The 18,823-nt window shown below is 40.6% G+C and overlaps 2 protein-coding genes across 3 annotated transcripts in view; both read right to left on the bottom strand.

The window, feature by feature from the left end:
* sptbn1 (spectrin, beta, non-erythrocytic 1) overlaps nt 1-9,962 on the bottom strand; it is a 91,731-nt gene extending 81,769 nt beyond the window's left edge. The window contains exon 1 of one of the 2 annotated variants that reach the window (XM_051912196.1): nt 9,796-9,962. The gene's annotated coding sequence lies outside the window, so the exon portion shown is untranslated. The remainder of the gene's footprint in view (nt 1-9,795) is intronic. The other variant, XM_051912197.1, reaches the window with a different exon arrangement.
* A 5,696-nt stretch (nt 9,963-15,658) lies between these two features.
* LOC127522556 (uncharacterized protein C2orf73 homolog) overlaps nt 15,659-18,823 on the bottom strand; it is a 6,022-nt gene continuing 2,857 nt past the window's right edge. The window contains exons 3-5 of the mRNA XM_051912652.1: nt 18,798-18,823; nt 18,607-18,705; nt 15,659-16,142 (exon numbers count right to left, since the gene is read on the bottom strand). The exon at nt 18,798-18,823 is cut by the window's right edge and continues 122 nt beyond it. Coding sequence (XP_051768612.1) covers nt 18,644-18,705; nt 18,798-18,823 — 88 coding nt within the window. The 3' untranslated portion in view covers nt 15,659-16,142; nt 18,607-18,643. The remainder of the gene's footprint in view (nt 16,143-18,606; nt 18,706-18,797) is intronic.

The raw sequence follows: 18,823 nt of genomic DNA, 5'->3' as shown, positions 1-18,823 counted from the left end.
AATTTTACTGCAATTGTATCGCTTTATAGTTTTACTGTATGCCAGCAAACAATAAAAGATAAATAAAATGATAATTAATAAATAAACAATATTTGAGAATATATTCATATACATAAGAAATATGTGTTATTAAAAAATAAAATATATATAAAATAAAATTTAATAAAAAAAATTTTGAACATCTGTGCTGAAATCAGAAATTCTTTAATATCTCAATTATTTCTTCTAGATGCAATTTAATAATGATTAAAATCTTCTGTTTATTATTTCTCCCGAGAAAAAAAAAGGCAAAAACTCAAATATTTCTTGTTAAATTATCCAAAAACCAAATTAATTTTATTGCAATTATCTCTCTATTTTTACTGTATGTCAGCAAAAAATAAAACATAAATAAAATCATTAATAAATAAACAATATTTGAGAATATATTCAAATACATAAGAAATATAAGCGTTATTAAAAAATAAAATATATAAAATCAACTTTAGTCATGATGTTTCTGCACATCTGTGCTGGAGATGAGATCACGATCACCCCAGCGCCTGACGTGTCGGTCGGGTTCAGCCAGCAGAGAGCGGCCGCCCAGGGACGAGCTGCAATGTGTGCTGGGATTGAGCCAGCAGTGAGAGAACGGGGTGGAGGGAGGAGAGAGAAGTGGAATCACAAATGGATTACACGCCTTTAGTGTCTGTGAGACGGCCTGCAGACAGCTGCGTTCGGTCTGCTGCGTCTCTCAGTCAGTTTATCGCTGCTTTTTATGATAAGAAATCTCTGAATGGTCACAGATGTCACAGGACTTTTGAGGAACACCACGAAAAAAACTCCTAATCACAACATTGATAACTTGGGTTTGAATCAGTAACACTGTAACGTTCCATTTGTTAAAGTTTAATGTTGTTTATATGTATTTGTGGTGTTTTTAATATGCTTTAAGACAAACCATGTGCAAATTCATCAGTCGACACCATTGCTTCCGGAAACGAACACGTCACAATATTCCTTATTTAAATAATTCATATGCAGAATAAAGGGGCGGGGCCTGGTTGAGTTAGTTAGTAGTGTGTTGAAACTGGCGGTTATGGTAAGGGGCGGGACATTTCCCAAACACCAATCACAACACACTGCTCCAGCCGACCAATCAGAGCACATTGTGCTTTTCAGAAGGAGGGGCTTCATAGAGACAGGAACTAAACAGAGCGTTACTGACAGACTGGGAAGAGAGGAGCTGAACAATGGAGAATATGAGAAAAATAATCAACCTGTTCTAGTAGAGCACAAAAAACAAGGGAATAATATGTCCCATCATTATTGACTAGCCTAATTCACTAACAGCTCTATGCCAGTCGCAGCTAAATTAAGAACACCCTCTTCTTAGTTTCACCCTCTTCACTCCAGCCGCTCTTTATCCCTCAGAAGCTCCAGGCTCAGGTTTGGGATTTGAATAAGGTGCAGGTCAGGGTCGTGACCCACAACAGCACAGCTGTTCAACCTTGAGCATGAACGTGAGGCCGGCTGGGAGAACGGATCATGGAAAAAACAGTGGACTGATCAATAACTGGACGCTCGCCTGGAATGTGCAGCTGGAAACTGCCAGAGACAAATCAGCACAGAAAAATCATCGCAAAGAAACGGACGTGTTTCATATAGCGCAGAGCTGAGAGGTTTTGATTATTAGCATTTGTAAAAATCATTAATCAGGGTTCTAACTGCTTGATAATTGAATGACAATTACTTGTTTTTGAATGCTAAATCCTGATTTCGATGATTCAAAAGATTTTTTAATGTTTTTGAAAGAGTCTCTTCTGCTCACCAAGGCTGATTTTATTTGATCAAAAATACAGTAAAAATAGTGAAATATTTTTACAATGTAAATCAGCTGTTTTCTATGTGAATATATAGTAAAGTGTAATTTATTCCTGTGATCAAAGCTGAATTTTCAGCATCATTACTCCAGTCTTCAGTGTCACATGATCCTTCAGAAATCATTCTGATATGATGATTTGATTCTCAAGAAACATTTATGATTATTATCAGTGTTGAAAACAGCTTTTCAGAATTCTTTGATGAATAGAAAGTTCAAAAGAACAGCATTTATCTAAAATAGAAATCTTCTGAAAGAGTACAAAATCTCTGGATCAAAACACAGGAGAAGCAGCAGAAACAAGCGATAGAAGCATTGCTGACGCACATGTCAAATAACGCGATTCGACAGCATTTAAACTGCCTAACGTTACTGAATGAAGTGTTGAACCCATGAAGAGGAAACGACTGTGAAGCTTTGATGGACTCGATCTACTCCATCTGTGATCTACTCTGAATCCCATCCGGATGAAGTCTGACAAAAACACGATTTTCTCAGCTTTTTGTTCAAAATGTTGCTTTTTTATGAAACTTACCCGCATTCAACAGTTTTGGGTTGAAAATGGACAAATTTAGCGATTGGGTTGTTTTGACCCAGCGGTTGGGTTAAATGTTTGCCCAACGTGCTGGTCAGTTTTATTTAACTCAACTATTGTTTAAAAATGACTATATGTCTGGCTTAAAATGAACCCAAAATATGTAAATTAAAAATCAGACACATAATTACTAGAGGCAACAATAATAATCAAAAGGTGAACATTTATTAATAAGCAATTTAATAAATGTTTATGGTTTAATTATTATTCATTAAACTTATTAATAAATGTTCATTTATTAAACATATTAATACATTTTAATTTCTAACATATTTTGGGTTCATTTTAAATGAGAAATACAGTAATTTTTAAACAATAGTTGAGGTAAATAAAACAGAAGGTTGGGCAAACATTTAACCCAACCGCTGGGTTAAAACAACCCAAACGCTGGGCTAAAACAACCCAAACGCTGGGCTAAAACAACCCATTCACTGGGCTAAAACAACCCATTTGCTGGGTTAAAACAACCCAATCACTGGGTTAAAACAGCCCAATCACTGGGTTAAAACAACCCATTCGCTGGGCTAAAACAACCCATTCGCTGGGTTAAAAACAACCCAATCACTAGGCTAAAACAACCCAACCGCTGGGCTAAAACAACCCATTCGCTGGGCTAAAACAATCCAATCGCTGGGCTAAAACAACCCAATCACTGGGTTAAAAGGACCCAATCTCTGGGTTAAAACAACCCAATCACTAGGCTAAAACAACCCAATCACTGGGTTAAAACAACCCAGTCTCTAGGCTAAAACAACCCAACCGCTGGGTTTGTCCATTTTTAACCCAACTTGGGTTGTTTTCAACCCAGCATTTTTTAGAGTGAAGTGTTGATAAAAAGAATGTATGAAGAATAAAATGTTTTGTTGTTGTTTACTAGCAGAGGCTCTGTTCCTGCTTTTGATATATTATATGTTCAGATATTCATACAACAAAATATTCCAGGGGCCATGAAAGTTTTGTGAAAATGAAACGCTGACGGTGAAAGAGTTAATGGCTTCTAAAAGCTTTGAGATGGAGATGCTTCTCTAATCATCTAGTGATCCTGCAACACATCAGCCAACACACTTCAGAGAGCGAAGGTATCAAATAACCGAGAAGAGGAGAGGAGGAGCAGAAACAGCAGAAAAGAGGAGACGTCCAGGACTGCAGACCTCACCCAGTCCCTCAGGACTTTCCTCATTTCCTCTAATTCAATCTCTGTTTGCTCCGAGCACATCAGCCATCGCCCGAGACCACGCCAACACACCATCATACAGGAAACATCTCCTCAGCCGATGCATTCGATCTCCACTGATCTGACGCAACTGCTTTCTTTCATTAGTGATATCTGTGGATATTTGGCTCAAGCTAAATCTGATGCAGAAGAATACTCTGGAAATCACCCTAAATAAAGACGTGATCTAAGCTCGTACTGAATGTTCTGACACACGCCTTTGTCAAATTGAGCGGGGCGTGTTCGGTGTTCGCAACTACAAAACACTTCTGAAAATTACGTTTGGATCTTCAGTCTTCAATAATGCAACATTGCAATTAGTTTCATTCCCTCTTAACCAGTTCGAATCAAAGCAACCGGCCAGACAAATAGCTTTCAGTTTCTCTGCCTCCATTGGGTTAAGCGCTCTCAGACCCTAAAATAAGAGCGTAAATTAAATTCCAGGCAGCCCGAGGAGAAGCAGCTGTAGAAACACAGAGAAGATGTGGAGGGGGTGATTCAGGCATGTGGTCATTCTATACGAGTTAAAATCAGGTGATAAAATGTAATATCTGGATCTTCTTTCTGGTGACGTATGCAGGATTTTGCAATCATTTAGTCCTATTAAACACCAGAAAGCTCACACTCATCTGTATCAAGGACTTTAGATGTACAGAGACGGTTCCCCGCCCCTCCTGCTCAGACTTGACGCTCACGCGGGTTGCCAGTTTGAGGATGACAATGTGCAAATGACAATGTAAGCTGATGAGATGATTTATCTGCATTTTAATATGCCTCTTGTTATCTTTTTAGATGGATGCAGAGACCTTTCAGGCCTGTCATCTCTGACCCGGTTCATTTGCTGGCTTCCATCGCTGTGTTTTCCACCAACTGGCAACCCGGAGTGTTGAAATATTATTGGTTAAATTGGCAGTGGGCGGAGTCACACAGACCAAAACAAAAAAGTAGAATAACTGGCTGTAGGACTGTTTTTTCAGAGAAACTCACTCTAAAAATACTGGGTTAACGCTGGTTTTAACCCAGCAATTGGGTTGTTTTAACCCAGCGGTTGGGTTAAATGTTTGCCCAACCTGTTGGGTAGTTTTATTTAACTCAACTATTGTTTAAAAATTACTGTGTTTCTTGCTTAAAATGAACCCAAAATATGTTGGAAATTAACATTTATTTATAAGTTTAATGAATAATAATTAAACAATAAACATTTATTAAATTGCTTATTAATAAATGTTCACCTTTTGATTATTATTGTTGCCTCTAGTAATTATGTGTCTGATTTTTAATTTCCAACCTTAATTTGGGTTCATTTTAAGCCAGACATAGTGTCATTTTTAAACAATAGTTGGGTTAAATTAAATATTGGTCAAACATTTAACCCATCTGCTGGGTTAAAACAACCCAATCACTGGGTTTATCCATTTTCAACCCAACTTGGGTTGTTTTTAACCCAGCATTTTTTAGTGTAGCATGTTTCCTAAATCTCTGCAAACATATTATGGTATTTTTATGCTTTAGTACAGTCAAAAGAATTACATACAGCACCTTTAAAGAGACTTCGTCTCTATCCACTTTTGAGAGCCACGCCCACTTCTCAACATCCAATCAACCACTGATATGCAGAACCAAGCCCCGCCCTAAACATATTCTGTTCCGATTATCCGTTACACTCAGATGTATGTCCAAATATGGAAAATAATGCTGCTTCTTCTGTTTCATTATGACTTTAAAAAAGCCAAAACATACCCTGAATTTGGACTAGGTGAGAAATAAAATGAAAACTTTTCAATAATTTTAAAGCAAATGCATATGTATCCAAAGCTATACCAAGATTTTCTAAAAAAAAAAAAAAAAAATGCATTTTAATTTTTGAATATAACATTTTGAATTTAATAGCTTGCAACAATTATTATTATTTTAATTCAAAAAATCAAACTTTTAAATAATTTTACAAAAAAATGCATATATATTTAAATTTATATCAAATACTCAAAAGGCTAAAAAAAAATCTCAAAAAATATATATAATTTATAATTATATTTTAAAATAATTTAAGCATAATTTTTTTTTTCTAGTCCTAACACATCCAGTTCGCTCATTTCAGGGGCCACCCATAGGCACCATGTGTCCCTCACCTGTTGTCCACTATCATGACAGCTGGTCCCAGTCGCTTACAACCTCCAAACCTCGAGCGCTCCTCCCCTCTTTAACACACAGAAGGTCTCTGACGGTAAACATCGAGCCCCCCGCCACCTGTCCTACTGTAACACGGTCTGTGCTGTGAAATTAACTCACCCTTGTCGTACAACAGGTATCCGTTTATAAAAAAGGCAATAGGGATATTGTGTCTCTGCACGCCTCGCTGCTCTTGACTGGGAGCTCCATTTTGTTCGGAAGTGTCTGAGGGAAACTGTGCTGTTACTGGCCAGGCGCAGCAAAAGCCATTCGCATGATGGAAATATCGACAGGAGAGTCTATAAATTTTACTGCTTACTTTGGCTGCAAATGCAGCTCTTGCCATGAAGACAATCAAAAATTCACAGAAGTGCAGGAAAGAGGTTAACGCACTTATAGAAGAACACATGAACACATGTTTAATGATAAGATCATGTGCAAAACAATCAAACTCAAACACACTCCTGCAGTATCATGTCAACATTTTAAATAAGTTCAATTCATTTGCTCAGCAAGATTCCCATGCTGACCTGAGAGAGAAGACTAGCCAAGAAAACTGACCGTAGAAGACGACGCCTACAATAACGCTCCTCGCGGCTATGCATACTCGTGTTGCATTATGAATGGTGGTCGAAAACATTGATCCAAAGCATCTGCGCTTGAGTAGAGTTTCGTTAAGGCCAAACTGCACTGCTATGGACGTAAAGCAAGCTGAGGGCGTCGTCTTGAGTAAATAGGTCTGTGCATAAAGCTGATGCATCAAGAGGAGGAAAAAAACTAATGCAGAGTGCATTTTCTGTGCCAAGATCTTAAATGCCACTACACTCGGAAAACCTGCCAAGAGCCCAACCAGAACCAAAGCTTTCACTAATAAAACTGACTCAATCATGTGCCAAAGCTTGATAAAAACTAAAGGGAAGGGGGTAAATATTAATTAGAGAAAGAAATTTGTCTTGCAAACACCAAAAAGCAACATGGTGTTGACTGAATCGTCACACATGAAGAGCTATTTCACAGCAGTGTGGAGAATGAGTTCTTGGACTGTGATGAGAAATAGTTTCACACCAGATCTCATTCACACCGATGGATCCAAAATGCACCGTGCATTAGACAAAAGTTATTTAGAGAAACTGCAATGCTCATTTTATAAGCTTATCTGAAGAATAACGCATATGCAAAGACTATACAAAAATATAGGTTCTTCATTTGCATCGAATCTTTAACCCTTCCATCGCACAAAAGGTTCGTTATAGTGGAAAAAGGGTCTTATTTTTTTTTTTTAAAAACTTTATTTTTATGCATGTATATGCATAAAAACTGCTCTGATCAGATATCCAGGTGCACACCATCATGTGGCCAGGATAATAGTTTAAATATATAGTAGGTGTGGCTCTAGTGTAAAAACAAATGGAATATGTGAGCGCCATCACTCCAGGGTGCCCACGCTCTCGTTGAACAAAACCATCTGGAGCTGCTTTAAATTCCAGCGAATTTGCAAGTTTCAGGTCTTCTTTAGCACCTCTAAATCCCCTCACGCCTCCCACCATTAAACCAATGAAGCAACCTGCTGTCAGAACACACAATGCACTCCTCGTCCTCTCCACTGAACGTTGCTGAGGGAGACAGAATCACTATGGGGACGGCCTGGCACACGCTCGGGCTGTGCTCAAAATGGCATACTATCCATACTACTTCTTATGTACACTGTGCTTAGTATGTGAGAGTCAGAACTCGTCAAAATGTGCAGCACCAGAGCACAATGTCATAATGCACTAGTCTTAACTTTCCATTTTCTGTGCCTTTTTCTTGACTCAACGTTTATGCTACACTCTAAAAAATGCTGGGTTAAAAACAACCCAAGTTGGCTTGAAAATGGGCAAACCCAGTGATTGGGTTGTTTTAACCCAGCGATTGGGTTGTTTTAACCCAGCGATTGGGTTGTTTTAACCCAGCGATTGTGTTACTTTAACCCAGTGATTGGTTCGTTTTAACCCAGCGATTGGGTTGTTTTAACCCAGCGGTTGGGTTGTTTTAACCCAGCGAATGGTTTGTTTTAACCCAGCGGTTGGGTTGTTTTAACCCAGCGAATGGTTTGTTTTAACCCAGCGATTGGGTTGTTTTAACCCAGCGAATGGTTTGTTTTAACCCAGCGGTTGGGTTGTTTTACCCAGCAATTGAGTTGTTTTAACCCAGCGATTGCGTTACTTTAACCCAGCAAATGGGTTGTTTTACCCAGCGATTGCGTTGTTTTAACCCAGCAAATGGGTTCACTGTAAAATTATTTTCATGATTTCTTATCACAACATTTTTTCTTTTGTCAAATCTTAGATAATTAATGTGGTTCAAATAACATAATATTTAGAGTTTCTGTTGATTAAACCAATCGCCTTCATTGTATTAACTCAAATTTTTAATTTAAATGAACTCAAAATTAAGGCAACCAGGTAACTTACTTTTTTAAGTTAAACCAACAATTCTTTTTACAGTATTGTTTTAACCTAGTGGTTGGGTTAAATGTTTGCCAAACCTGCTGGGTAGTTTTATTTAACCCAACTATTGTTTAAAAATAACTGTATTGTTGCTTAAAATGAACCCAAAGTACGTTGTAAATTAACATTTATTAATAAGCTTAATGAATAATTATTAAACAATAATTCATTAAATTAAACTACCCAGCATGTTGGGCAAACATTTAACCCAACCACTGGGTTAAACAACCCAGTCGCTGGGTTTGTCCATTTTCAACCCAGCATTTTTTAGAGTGCAAGAAGAGATTAATATATATATATATAGGATTACATATGCAAGATAATCATTTAAATATCTGCAGTGACACCGGACACCACTTGTTGAGTCATGCAATGTAACGAGGTCATGCGAATTTAAAACGTTCATCTTTGTGCGTGCTATTAAAAACAGTTTCATACTGCACACCTATTCCATTCCAAATCGCACATGCCTTTATGACATCACAGACACCTACATGCGTGCCACCATGACATCATGTCCGACTGTTTTGCTGCGCTAGAGTCTCATGGTTTCCATTAAGCGCTAATGTCCGGCCAGCGTGCGCAATGTTATTTATTTAGTGCGATTTACAATCACGCAAAGGCCGCATTAGTGCTGCAGCATGACAAATAAACGCTCTCTACAGGCCCTTATAAAACTAAGCTCGCTCTGCGGCGATTATCTGGATCATTTGCATCTAGGTACAACCACTGGAGATGTGACGAACAGTCTGTGAAAGTCACTGATTATCATTCGCAAACAGACGCAAACAGCATCCGGACGACGCGACGTCTGAAGTGTAAAAACACAAGCCCGTGAGAACGACTGAAGGATATCAGGAACCCGCTGCGGTTCTGTCATGCAACAGTAACGTGTGAAATGGTGATTTCTCTTTGGAGTACCGCAGTGGAGATGGTGATGGGCACCGGATCAACATCCATTTCAGGTCACTGAGAGCAACATACCAGATTTCAGCATTTATATCATTGGATTACTAGTTACCATATCACAAACTGCCAGATCACAAACATACAGTCATTACAGTAACCTCTGGTTATGCAACTGCCTGTTTGCGTTTTTGTATAAGGCAAAACTCCAGCCACAGGATCTGACCACGCCTGTTTGCATCCATATTCTACTGTACCGTTATTCCACAGATCATGATTCCCACTACTGATTACGAACATATTTCAGCATCAATCCTGGTTTGTATATAACATACAATACATTAAATAATTATTTGAACACATCAAGGCCTCTAAAACTGGAGCAGCATTTAATACACCTGGATTTATATCATTGACGCAAACTCCTCTCATTTGGACTCCATCACCACCCACGTATTTATGTGTTATTATTGCGGCAAACGCGGTCTAAGCGAGCGTATTTCAGCCTGTATATCCCCAATGAAACATTTGATGATAAAATAAAGGGTTCGTTTGCACTTACCGATAAAAGAATGCGTGATAAACTTCACCGCCTTTGGAGTCCGCAGCGCGCAATGAGCGAGAGAGAGGCTGGACACACTGCGCTGGGAGTGACCGATGCGCACTGCCTCCCTCCCCGTCAGCTGCTGCACTGAGGCGCGGGGCGGGGAATTTGCCAACCCTACTACGACGTGAAATGGCGGCCTTCGCCATAGTAGCGTGGAGACGTTTGATTTGTTTCAGCGAATCGATTCGATCGTTTCAATGAACCGACTCAGTGATTCGTCTCCCGCGTTGTTCAGATGCTTGAATGAATTCTAGCGTTCTTTTTCTTTTGAAATGGCGGCCTTCGCCATAGTAGCGTGGAGACGTTTGATTTGTTTTAGCGAATCGATTCGATCGTTTCAATGAACCGACTCACTGATTCGTCTCACGCGTTGTTCAGATGCTTATAAATGAAGTCTAGCGTGATGGCGACTTTACTTTTTCTTTTGAAATTGCGGCCTTTGTCATAGTAGCGTGGAGACGTATGATTCGTTTCAGCAAATAGATTCGATTGTTTGAATGAACCGACTCACTGATTCTTCTCCCCCGTTGTTCAGAATGAAGTCTAGCGTGATGGTGACTTTTCTTTTTCTTCTAAAATTGCGGCCTTCATCATAGTAGCGTGGAGACAAATGATTCGTTTCAGCGAACAGATTCAAATGTTTGAATGAACCGACTCACTGATTCGTTTCCAGCGTTTTTCAGAAATGCTTAGGCCCTGTCCCAAATGGCACACTTTTATGCACTTTCGGTCTTGTGGACTTACAACGGCTGCTGTGTGCATGTGTCCGTTAAGTCCACGAGACCGTAGGGTGTCCCATTTGTCAATTTTAGACTTCAGAAGGGTGCTCGCGAGCGCCCCCTTTGCTGAGCCCGCACTGGTGCGAGTTCCGCAGCAGACTTCTTCCCGACAGTCAAAGCGACGTTACGTCACGAAAGTGCGGACTCGTAGGAAGGCCATGAGTGTTTAGGGTGCCATTTGGGACAGGGCCAAACACTTACGGTCTTCCTACGAGTCCGCACTTTCATGACGCAATGCCGCTTTGACTGTCGGGAAGAAATCTGCTGCGGAGCTTGCACCGGTGCGGCCTCGGCAAAAGTAGGCCACAAAGGGGGCGCTCACGAGCACCCTTCTGAAACCTAAAATTGACAATTGGGACATCCTACGGTCTCGTGGACTTAACGGACATGTGTACGCAGCAGCCAATGTAACTAAGTTCACAAGACCGAAAGTGCTATGAAGTGTGCCATTTGGGACTGGGCCTTAATGGACGAAGTCTAGCATAATCGCAACTTTTCTTTTTCTTTTGAAATTGCGGCCTTCATCATAGTAGCGTGGAGATGTATGATTCGTTTTAGCGAATAGATTCGTTTGTTTGAATGAACCGACTCACTGATTCTTCTACCCTGTTGTTCAGAATGAAGTCTAGCGTGATGGTGACTTTTCTTTTTCTTTTGAAATTACGGCCTTCATCATAGTAGCGTGGAGACAAATGATTCGTTTCAGCGAATAGATTCAAATGTTTGAATGAACCGACTCACTGATTCGTTTCCCAAGTTTTTCAGAGATGCTCAGGCCCTGTCCCAAATGGCACCCTAAACACTCGCGGTCTTCCTACGAGTCCGCACTTTCATGACGTAATGTCGCTTTGACTGTCGGGAAGAAATCTGCTGCGGAGCTTGCACCGGTGCGGCCTCGGCAAAAGTAGGCCACAAAGGGGCCGCTCGCGAGCACCCTTCTGAAACCTAAAATTGACAATTGGGACATCCTACGGTATCGTGGACTTAACGGACATGTGTACACGGCAGCCAACGTAACTAAGTCCACAAGATCGAAAGTGCTATGAAGTGTGCCATTTGGGACCGGGCCTTAATGGACGAAGTCTAGCATAATCGCAACTTTTCTTTTTCTTTTGAAATTGCGGCCTTCATCATAGTAGCGTGGAGATGTATGATTCGTTTTAGCGAATAGATTCGTTTGTTTGAATGAACCAACTCAGTGATTCGTCTCCCACGTTGTTCAGATGCTTGCAAATTTTCTTTTTCTTTTGAAATTGCGGCCTTCATCATAGTAGCGTGGAGACGTATGATTCAATTTAGCGATTAGATTCATTTGTTTGAATGAACCGACTCACTGATTCTTCTACCCCGTTGTTCAGAATGAAGTCTAGCGTGATGGTGACTTTTCTTTTTCTTTTGAAATTACGGCCTTCATCATAGTAGCGTGGAGACAAATGATTTGTTTCAGCGAATAGATTCAAATATTTGAATGAACCGACTCACTGATTCGTTTCCCATGTTTTTCAGAGATGCTTAGGCCCTGTCCCAAATGGCGCCTTAAAGGCCCTGTCCCAAATGGTACACATCTATGCACTTTTGGTCTTGTGGACGTACAATGACTGCCGCGTGTCTGTTAAGTTCACGAGACCGTAGGGTGTCCCATTTGTCAATTTTAGACTTCAGAAGGGTGCTCGCGAGCGCCCCCTTTGCTAAGCCCGCACTGGTGCGAGCTCCGCAGCAGACTTCTTCCCAACAGTCAAAGCGACGTTACGTCACGAAAGTGCGGACTCGTAGGAAGGCCATGAGTGTTTAGGGTGCCATTTGGGACAGGGCCAAACACTCACGGTCTTCCTACGAGTCCGCACTTTCATGACGTAATGTCGCTTTGACTGTCGGGAAGAAATCTGCTGCGGAGCTTGCACCAGTGCGGCCTCAGCAAAAGTAGGCCACAAAGGGGGCGCTCGCGAGCACCCTTCTGAAACCTAAAATTGACAATTGGGACATCCTACGGTCTCGTGGACTTAACGGACATGTGTACATGGCAGCCAATGTAACTAAGTCCACAAGACCGAAAGTGCTATGAAGTGTGCCATTTGGGACCGGGCCTTAATGGACGAAGTCTAGCATAATCGCAACTTTTCTTTTTCTTTCGAAATTGCGGCCTTCATCATAGTAGCGTGGAGATGTATGATTCATTTTAGCAAATAGATACATTTGTTTGAATGAACCGACTCACTGATTCTTCTACCCTGTTGTTCAGAATGAAGTCTAGCGTGATGGTGATTTTTCTTTTTCTTCTAAAATTGCGGCCTTCATCATAGTAGCGTGGAGACAAATGATTCGTTTCAGCGAACAGATTCAAATGTTTGAATGAACCGACTCACTGATTCGTTTCCAGCGTTTTTCAGAAATGCTTAGGCCCTGTCCCAAATGGCACACTTCTATGCACTTTCGGTCTTGTGGACTTACAACGGCTGCTGTGTGCATGTGTCCGTTAAGTCCACGAGACCGTAGGGTGTCCCATTTGTCAATTTTAGACTTCAGAAGGGTGCTCGCGAGCGCCCCCTTTGCTGAGCCCGCACTGGTGCGAGCTCCGCAGCAGACTTCTTCCCAACAGTCAAAGCGACGTTACGTCACGAAAGTGCGGACTCGTAGGAAGGTCATGAGTGTTTAGGGTGCCATTTGGGACAGGGCCAAACACTCACGGTCTTCCTACGAGTCCGCACTTTCATGACGTAATGTCGCTTTGACTGTCAGGAAGAAATCTGCTGCGGAGCTTGCACCGGTGCGGCCTCGGCAAAAGTAGGCCACAAAGGGGGCGCTCACGAGCACCCTTCTGAAACCTAAAATTGACAATTGGGTCATCCTACGGTCTCGTGGACTTAACGGACATGTGTACATGGCAGCCAACGTAATTAAGTCCACAAGACCGAAAGTGCTATGAAGTGTGCCATTTGGGACTGGGCCTTAATGGACGCAGTCTAGCATAATCGCAACTTTTCTTTTTCTTTTGAAATTGCGGCCTTCATCATAGTAGCGTGGAGATGTATGATTCATTTTAGCGAATAGATTCGTTTGTTTGAATGAACCGACTCACTGATTCTTCTACCCTGTTGTTCAGAATGAAGTCTAGCGTGATGGTGACTTTTCTTTTTCTTTTGAAATTACGGCCTTCATCATAGTAGCGTGGAGACAAGTGATTCGTTTCAGCGAATAGATTCAAATGTTATAATGAACCAACTCACTGATTCCTTTCCCACGTTTTTTCAGAGATGCTTACGCCCTGTCCCAAATGGCACCCTAAACACTCGCGGTCTTCCTACAAGTCCGCACTTTCATGACGCAATGCCGCTTTGACTGTTGGGAAGAAATCTGCTGCGGAGCTTGCACCAGTGCGGCCTCGGCAAAAGTAGGCCACAAAGGGGGCGCTCACAAGCACCCTTCTGAAACCTAAAATTGACAATTGGGACATCCTATGGTCTCGTGGACTTAACGGACGTGTATACGCGGCAGCCAACGTAACTAAGTCCACTAGACCGAAAGTGCTATGAAGTGTGCCATTTGGGACCGGGCCTTAATGGACGCAGTCTAGCATAATCGCAACTTTTCTTTTTCTTTAGAAATTGCGGCCTTCATCATAGTAGTGTGGACACGTATGATTTGTTTTAGCGAATAGATTTGTTTGTTTGAAAGAACCGACTTAGTGATTCATCTCCCACATTGTTCAGATGCTTATGAATGAAGTCTAGCGTGATCGCGACTTTTTTTTCTTTTGAAATTGCGGCCTTCATCATAGTAGCGTGGAGATGTATAATTTGTTTTAGCGAATAGATTCGATTGTTTCAATGAACTGACTCACTGATTCGTCTCCCACGCTGTTCAAAGATGCTTATGAACAAAGTCTAGTGTGATCGCAAATTTTCTTTTTCTTTTGAAATTGCTGCCTTCATCATAATAGCGTGAAGAAGTATGATTCGTTTCAGCGAATAGATTCGATTGTTTGAATGAACCGACTCAGTGATTCATCTCCCGCGTTATTCAGATGCTTATTAATAAATTTTAGCATGATCACGACTTTTTTCTTTTGAAATCGTGACCTTCATCATAGTAGCGTGGGGATGTATGATTCATTTCAGCGAATAGATTTGATTGTTTGAATGAACTGACTCAGTGATTCATCTCCTGCGTTGCGTGTTCAGATGTGGTCTAGCGTGATCGCAGTTGGGGTTTTTTTTTTATCGCTGTCAAATATTTAGTTAGATTCTTCTAGTTAGTTCTGTGTTTCGGTTGATTTAATTACTAATTGAGATGCTCCATTTATGATTTTGCCATATCATCGAAAATTAATTGTTAAATGATGTTATGATTTTTTTTTACAGTGCGATTCACCAGTTCAAAAACTTAATTTTCTTTTGAATCGTCGCGTAGTTGGATACTATTGTTTATCATTTTATCTTCTTACGAAGATTGTGGCAAACGTTGTGTATGGTTTAACTCATATTGTTTTACCCTGTGATTTGCAAAAGCTTTACGAATCAGTTCAGAAGAATCGATTCAAAAGAACGCTAATGGGATATCATTAGTATGGGCTGTTCTATATGGTGTTTATGTGATACTTTGTTTGATATACTGTTGAAATTTGGTGCACTTTAAACCTGTTTTTGCAGCCTAAAACTATTTTCGGCACACATATGCTATAGCTTCTGTGTATCATGAAGTATTTACATCTTCTCCAATCAGATGAAGAACATTCAGCGTCACACACATTCATAATTCAAAGAGAGGGAATTTCATACACAAAGAACCAGAATGGACTTCCTGTTGGGTGGGTCTGGAAATCGTCTGTCCACTGCTGCTCTGTTTTCATTGTGTTCATATGTCATCCTGGTTAGGGATCGGCCTAAATACTTAATCTTAATCATTCACTGAGATTTCACTGATTATTCTGAACAATACAAGTTAATCTCATTTGATCATGACAGACAATAATATCCTCTCGTCTCTCAGTTTGTGTGTTCTGGCAGGTGTAAGGAGGAAGTTATCAAATAAATTGTCACATGTTCATTAGAGGCTTTATTTCAAATAAACATTCAGCTGCATTATCAACAACTGGAGATATTAATGACATGATCCGAGGCTAAAGGAGCGGCAGCTGTGAGTGGACGGACGGGTGGACGCAGGATCACAGAAAGGGGGACAGTTCGTCTGGATATATATTCATGCCTTAGGCTTCAGTTAATGTGTGAATCTCACAAAAACATGTCCAGGTCACATTTCACCCCAAAAAGTTTTTGAGGTGAAATATGCTCTTGACAGGCTTCGAGTTCATTTTTCTGTCCCACCCGAATTAAAGGGATTCCCCTCCGTCTCTGGGAACGCTGATCTCTGGGGTCGTGCTGGTGGGACGGGCCTCTCTTCTCTCCCACATCTGCTGAGAGGAAAGCGAGGCCAGCTGAGAGCAGCTCAACAGGTTTGGGCAGACGCGACCCCTCTGCGCTCTGGAATGTCCCAGGCCCCGCCGGCCCCCGTCTCTCCACACCAGCGCTGAGAGAGAGAGAGAGTGGGGGGAGAGATTTAAAGAAACAGTACAGTAATGCCGTACAACATTCACTAGGGTTTGGACCAACAATAGTGTGAGTTAATGACGTCAGATCCTTGATTTTGGGGTGAACTGCTCCTTTAAAACAGGACAAAAAGTGCAGTTAATGAACGCAGCTGTTGAATTACAGTTCAGTCGGTTCAGACTCACAGTGAAGGAAAAGAGGAGTGCGTACATCTGTGAAAGTTACACTCTAAAAAATGCTGGGTTAAAAACAACCCAAGTTGGGTTGAAATGGACAAACTGAGCAATTGGGTTGTTTTAACCCATCGATTAGGTTGTTTTAGCCCAGCGGTTGGGTTGTTTTAACCAAGTGATTGGGTTGTTTTAGCCCAGCAATTGGGCTGTTTTAACCCATCGATTAGGTTGTTTTAGCCCAGCAATTGGGCTGTTTTAACCCAGTGGTTGGGTTGTTTTAACCCATCGATTGAGATGTTTTTACCCAGCGATTGGGTTGTTTTAGCCCAGCGATTGGGCTGTTTTAAACCAGTGGTTGGGTTGTTTTAACCCATCGATTGGGTTGTTTTAGCCCAGCGACTGGGTTGTTTTAACCAAGCAATTGGGTTGTTTTAGCCCAGCGATTGGGTTGTTTTAACCCATCGATTAGGTTGTTTTAGCCCAGCGGTTGGGTTGTTTTAACCAAGGGAATGGGTTGTTTTAACCCAGCGGTTGGGTTGTTTTAACCCATCGATTAGGTTGTTTTAGCCCAGCGGTTGGGTTGTTTTAACCCATCGATTAGGTTGTTTTAGCCCAGCGGTTGGGTTGTTTTAGCCCAGCGATTGGGCTGTTTTAACCCAGTGGTTGGGTTGTTTTAACCAAGTGATTGGGTTGTTTTAGCCCATTGATTGAGATGTTTTTACCCAGCGATTGGGTTGTTTTAAACCAGTGGTTGGGTTGTTTTAACCCATCGATTGGGCTGTTGTAACCCATCAATTGGGTTGTTTTAACCAAGCGACTGGGTTGTTTTAGCCCAGCGACTGGGTTGTTTTAACCCAGTGGTTGGTTTTTTTTTTTTTTAACCCAGCAGTTGGGTTAAATGTTTGCCCGATCTGCTGGGTAGTTTTATTTAACTCAACTGTTGTTCAAAAATTACTGTATTGCTTGCTTAAAATGAACCCAAAATATGTTGGAAATTAACATATTAATTTACAAACATTTAACCCAATCACTGGGCTAAAACAACCCAATCACTGGGTTTGTCCATTTTCAACCCAACTTGGGTTATTTTTAACCCAGCATTTTTTAGAGTTTACCACACTAAAAATATTTAGATGTATGTATATGTATTAATATTGCATATAACATTTCCATCCATTTTGGATTAGACAGTTTTCACATAAACAAACTAATCAATTTAATGTGATGCATATTTGTCAGTCTATTTACATCCATTTAACTATAATTATATTTTCAAAATGCTTGTTTAATCAGCATAAATCTGTTCATTGTTAAAACAATTACATTTATTCAGTTAAAGGTTCAGTAAGCGATTTCTGAGATTGGACTGAGCACCAAAACACACTTGTAGCCAATCAGCAGTAAGGGGCGTGTCCACTCATGCCTGTGTTGCATAGTGTGTTTGTGAATTTGGGGGCGGGGCTATAAAGATAGGGGTGTGATCCTTTTGGGTAGGGGCGTGTTTATTTTGGTGATTTGAAATATCAACAGAGTTTCTCAGAAATCACTTACTGCACCTTTAAGTATGAATATTATTAAAATATGGCTAGCTGTTGAACAAGTAATATTGAGCAAAAATATATGGATGGGACTGAAACAAACTGGATTGATTGATGATTAACCTGACATTACTGACATTCAGTTACTTAGTACTATTATAAAAATCTTGCCTGTTTCTTCATGTATGTACGACTGACAAATATGCATCAGTTTATGTTAAAACTGTAATGCAAAAACATCAATCTTAAATGTAGGCCTTGAGTGACAGATGACACACTGAAATAATTCATTCCTTTAAGAAAGTTATTTCACATATCAGTGGTGCTTTCAGTGTGGTTCATTTGCGCGAGTCTGTTATCTGTCACTGTAGCGCTTAATGAAGGCTAAACCTGAGTGTGAATAACCTTAACAGTATTGTCACTTCAAATGAGGTTTTAAGTGCTTGGCAAATTTGTACTGGAACTTGAATAATGCGTCCACAATGCACAGAGACACACAAATAATAGTGACATGACAAAATCAATATAAAACTGCCAGAGCAGTATGAGGCGTTCTTTCAGATCCTGTTCAATTAAAGACATGAATTAAAGAGGACATATTATTAGCTTGATGTTGTTTTTTGTGCTCTACTAGAACAGGTTGATTATTTTCCTCATATTCTCCATTGTTCAGCTCCTCTCTTCCCAGTCTTTCAGGTGATTTTTTGATATTTTGACATTAAAACAGTCTCACCTGTCCTTGGTAGAGCTGGTCATGTGATCTTCGACTATCATTCAGGTCTATGAAAATCCTGGAGTTTTTCTGATTGGTCAAAGGAAGTGAGAGCTGGGACTGCAAAAGCGTTAAAAAGCCATGTTTGATAATGGAGCTGATTTCATATATACTATCACACACACACACACACACACACACACAGCACGTACTGATTCCTCTGGCCGCGGGTCTGCTG

This window comes from Ctenopharyngodon idella, chromosome 11, assembly GCF_019924925.1.
Source record: "Ctenopharyngodon idella isolate HZGC_01 chromosome 11, HZGC01, whole genome shotgun sequence".
NCBI classification, from domain to species: Eukaryota; Metazoa; Chordata; class Actinopteri; order Cypriniformes; family Xenocyprididae; genus Ctenopharyngodon; species Ctenopharyngodon idella.
The sequence above is the reverse complement of the archived record's forward strand: the minus strand, read 5'-3'. Positions and strand labels throughout refer to the sequence as shown.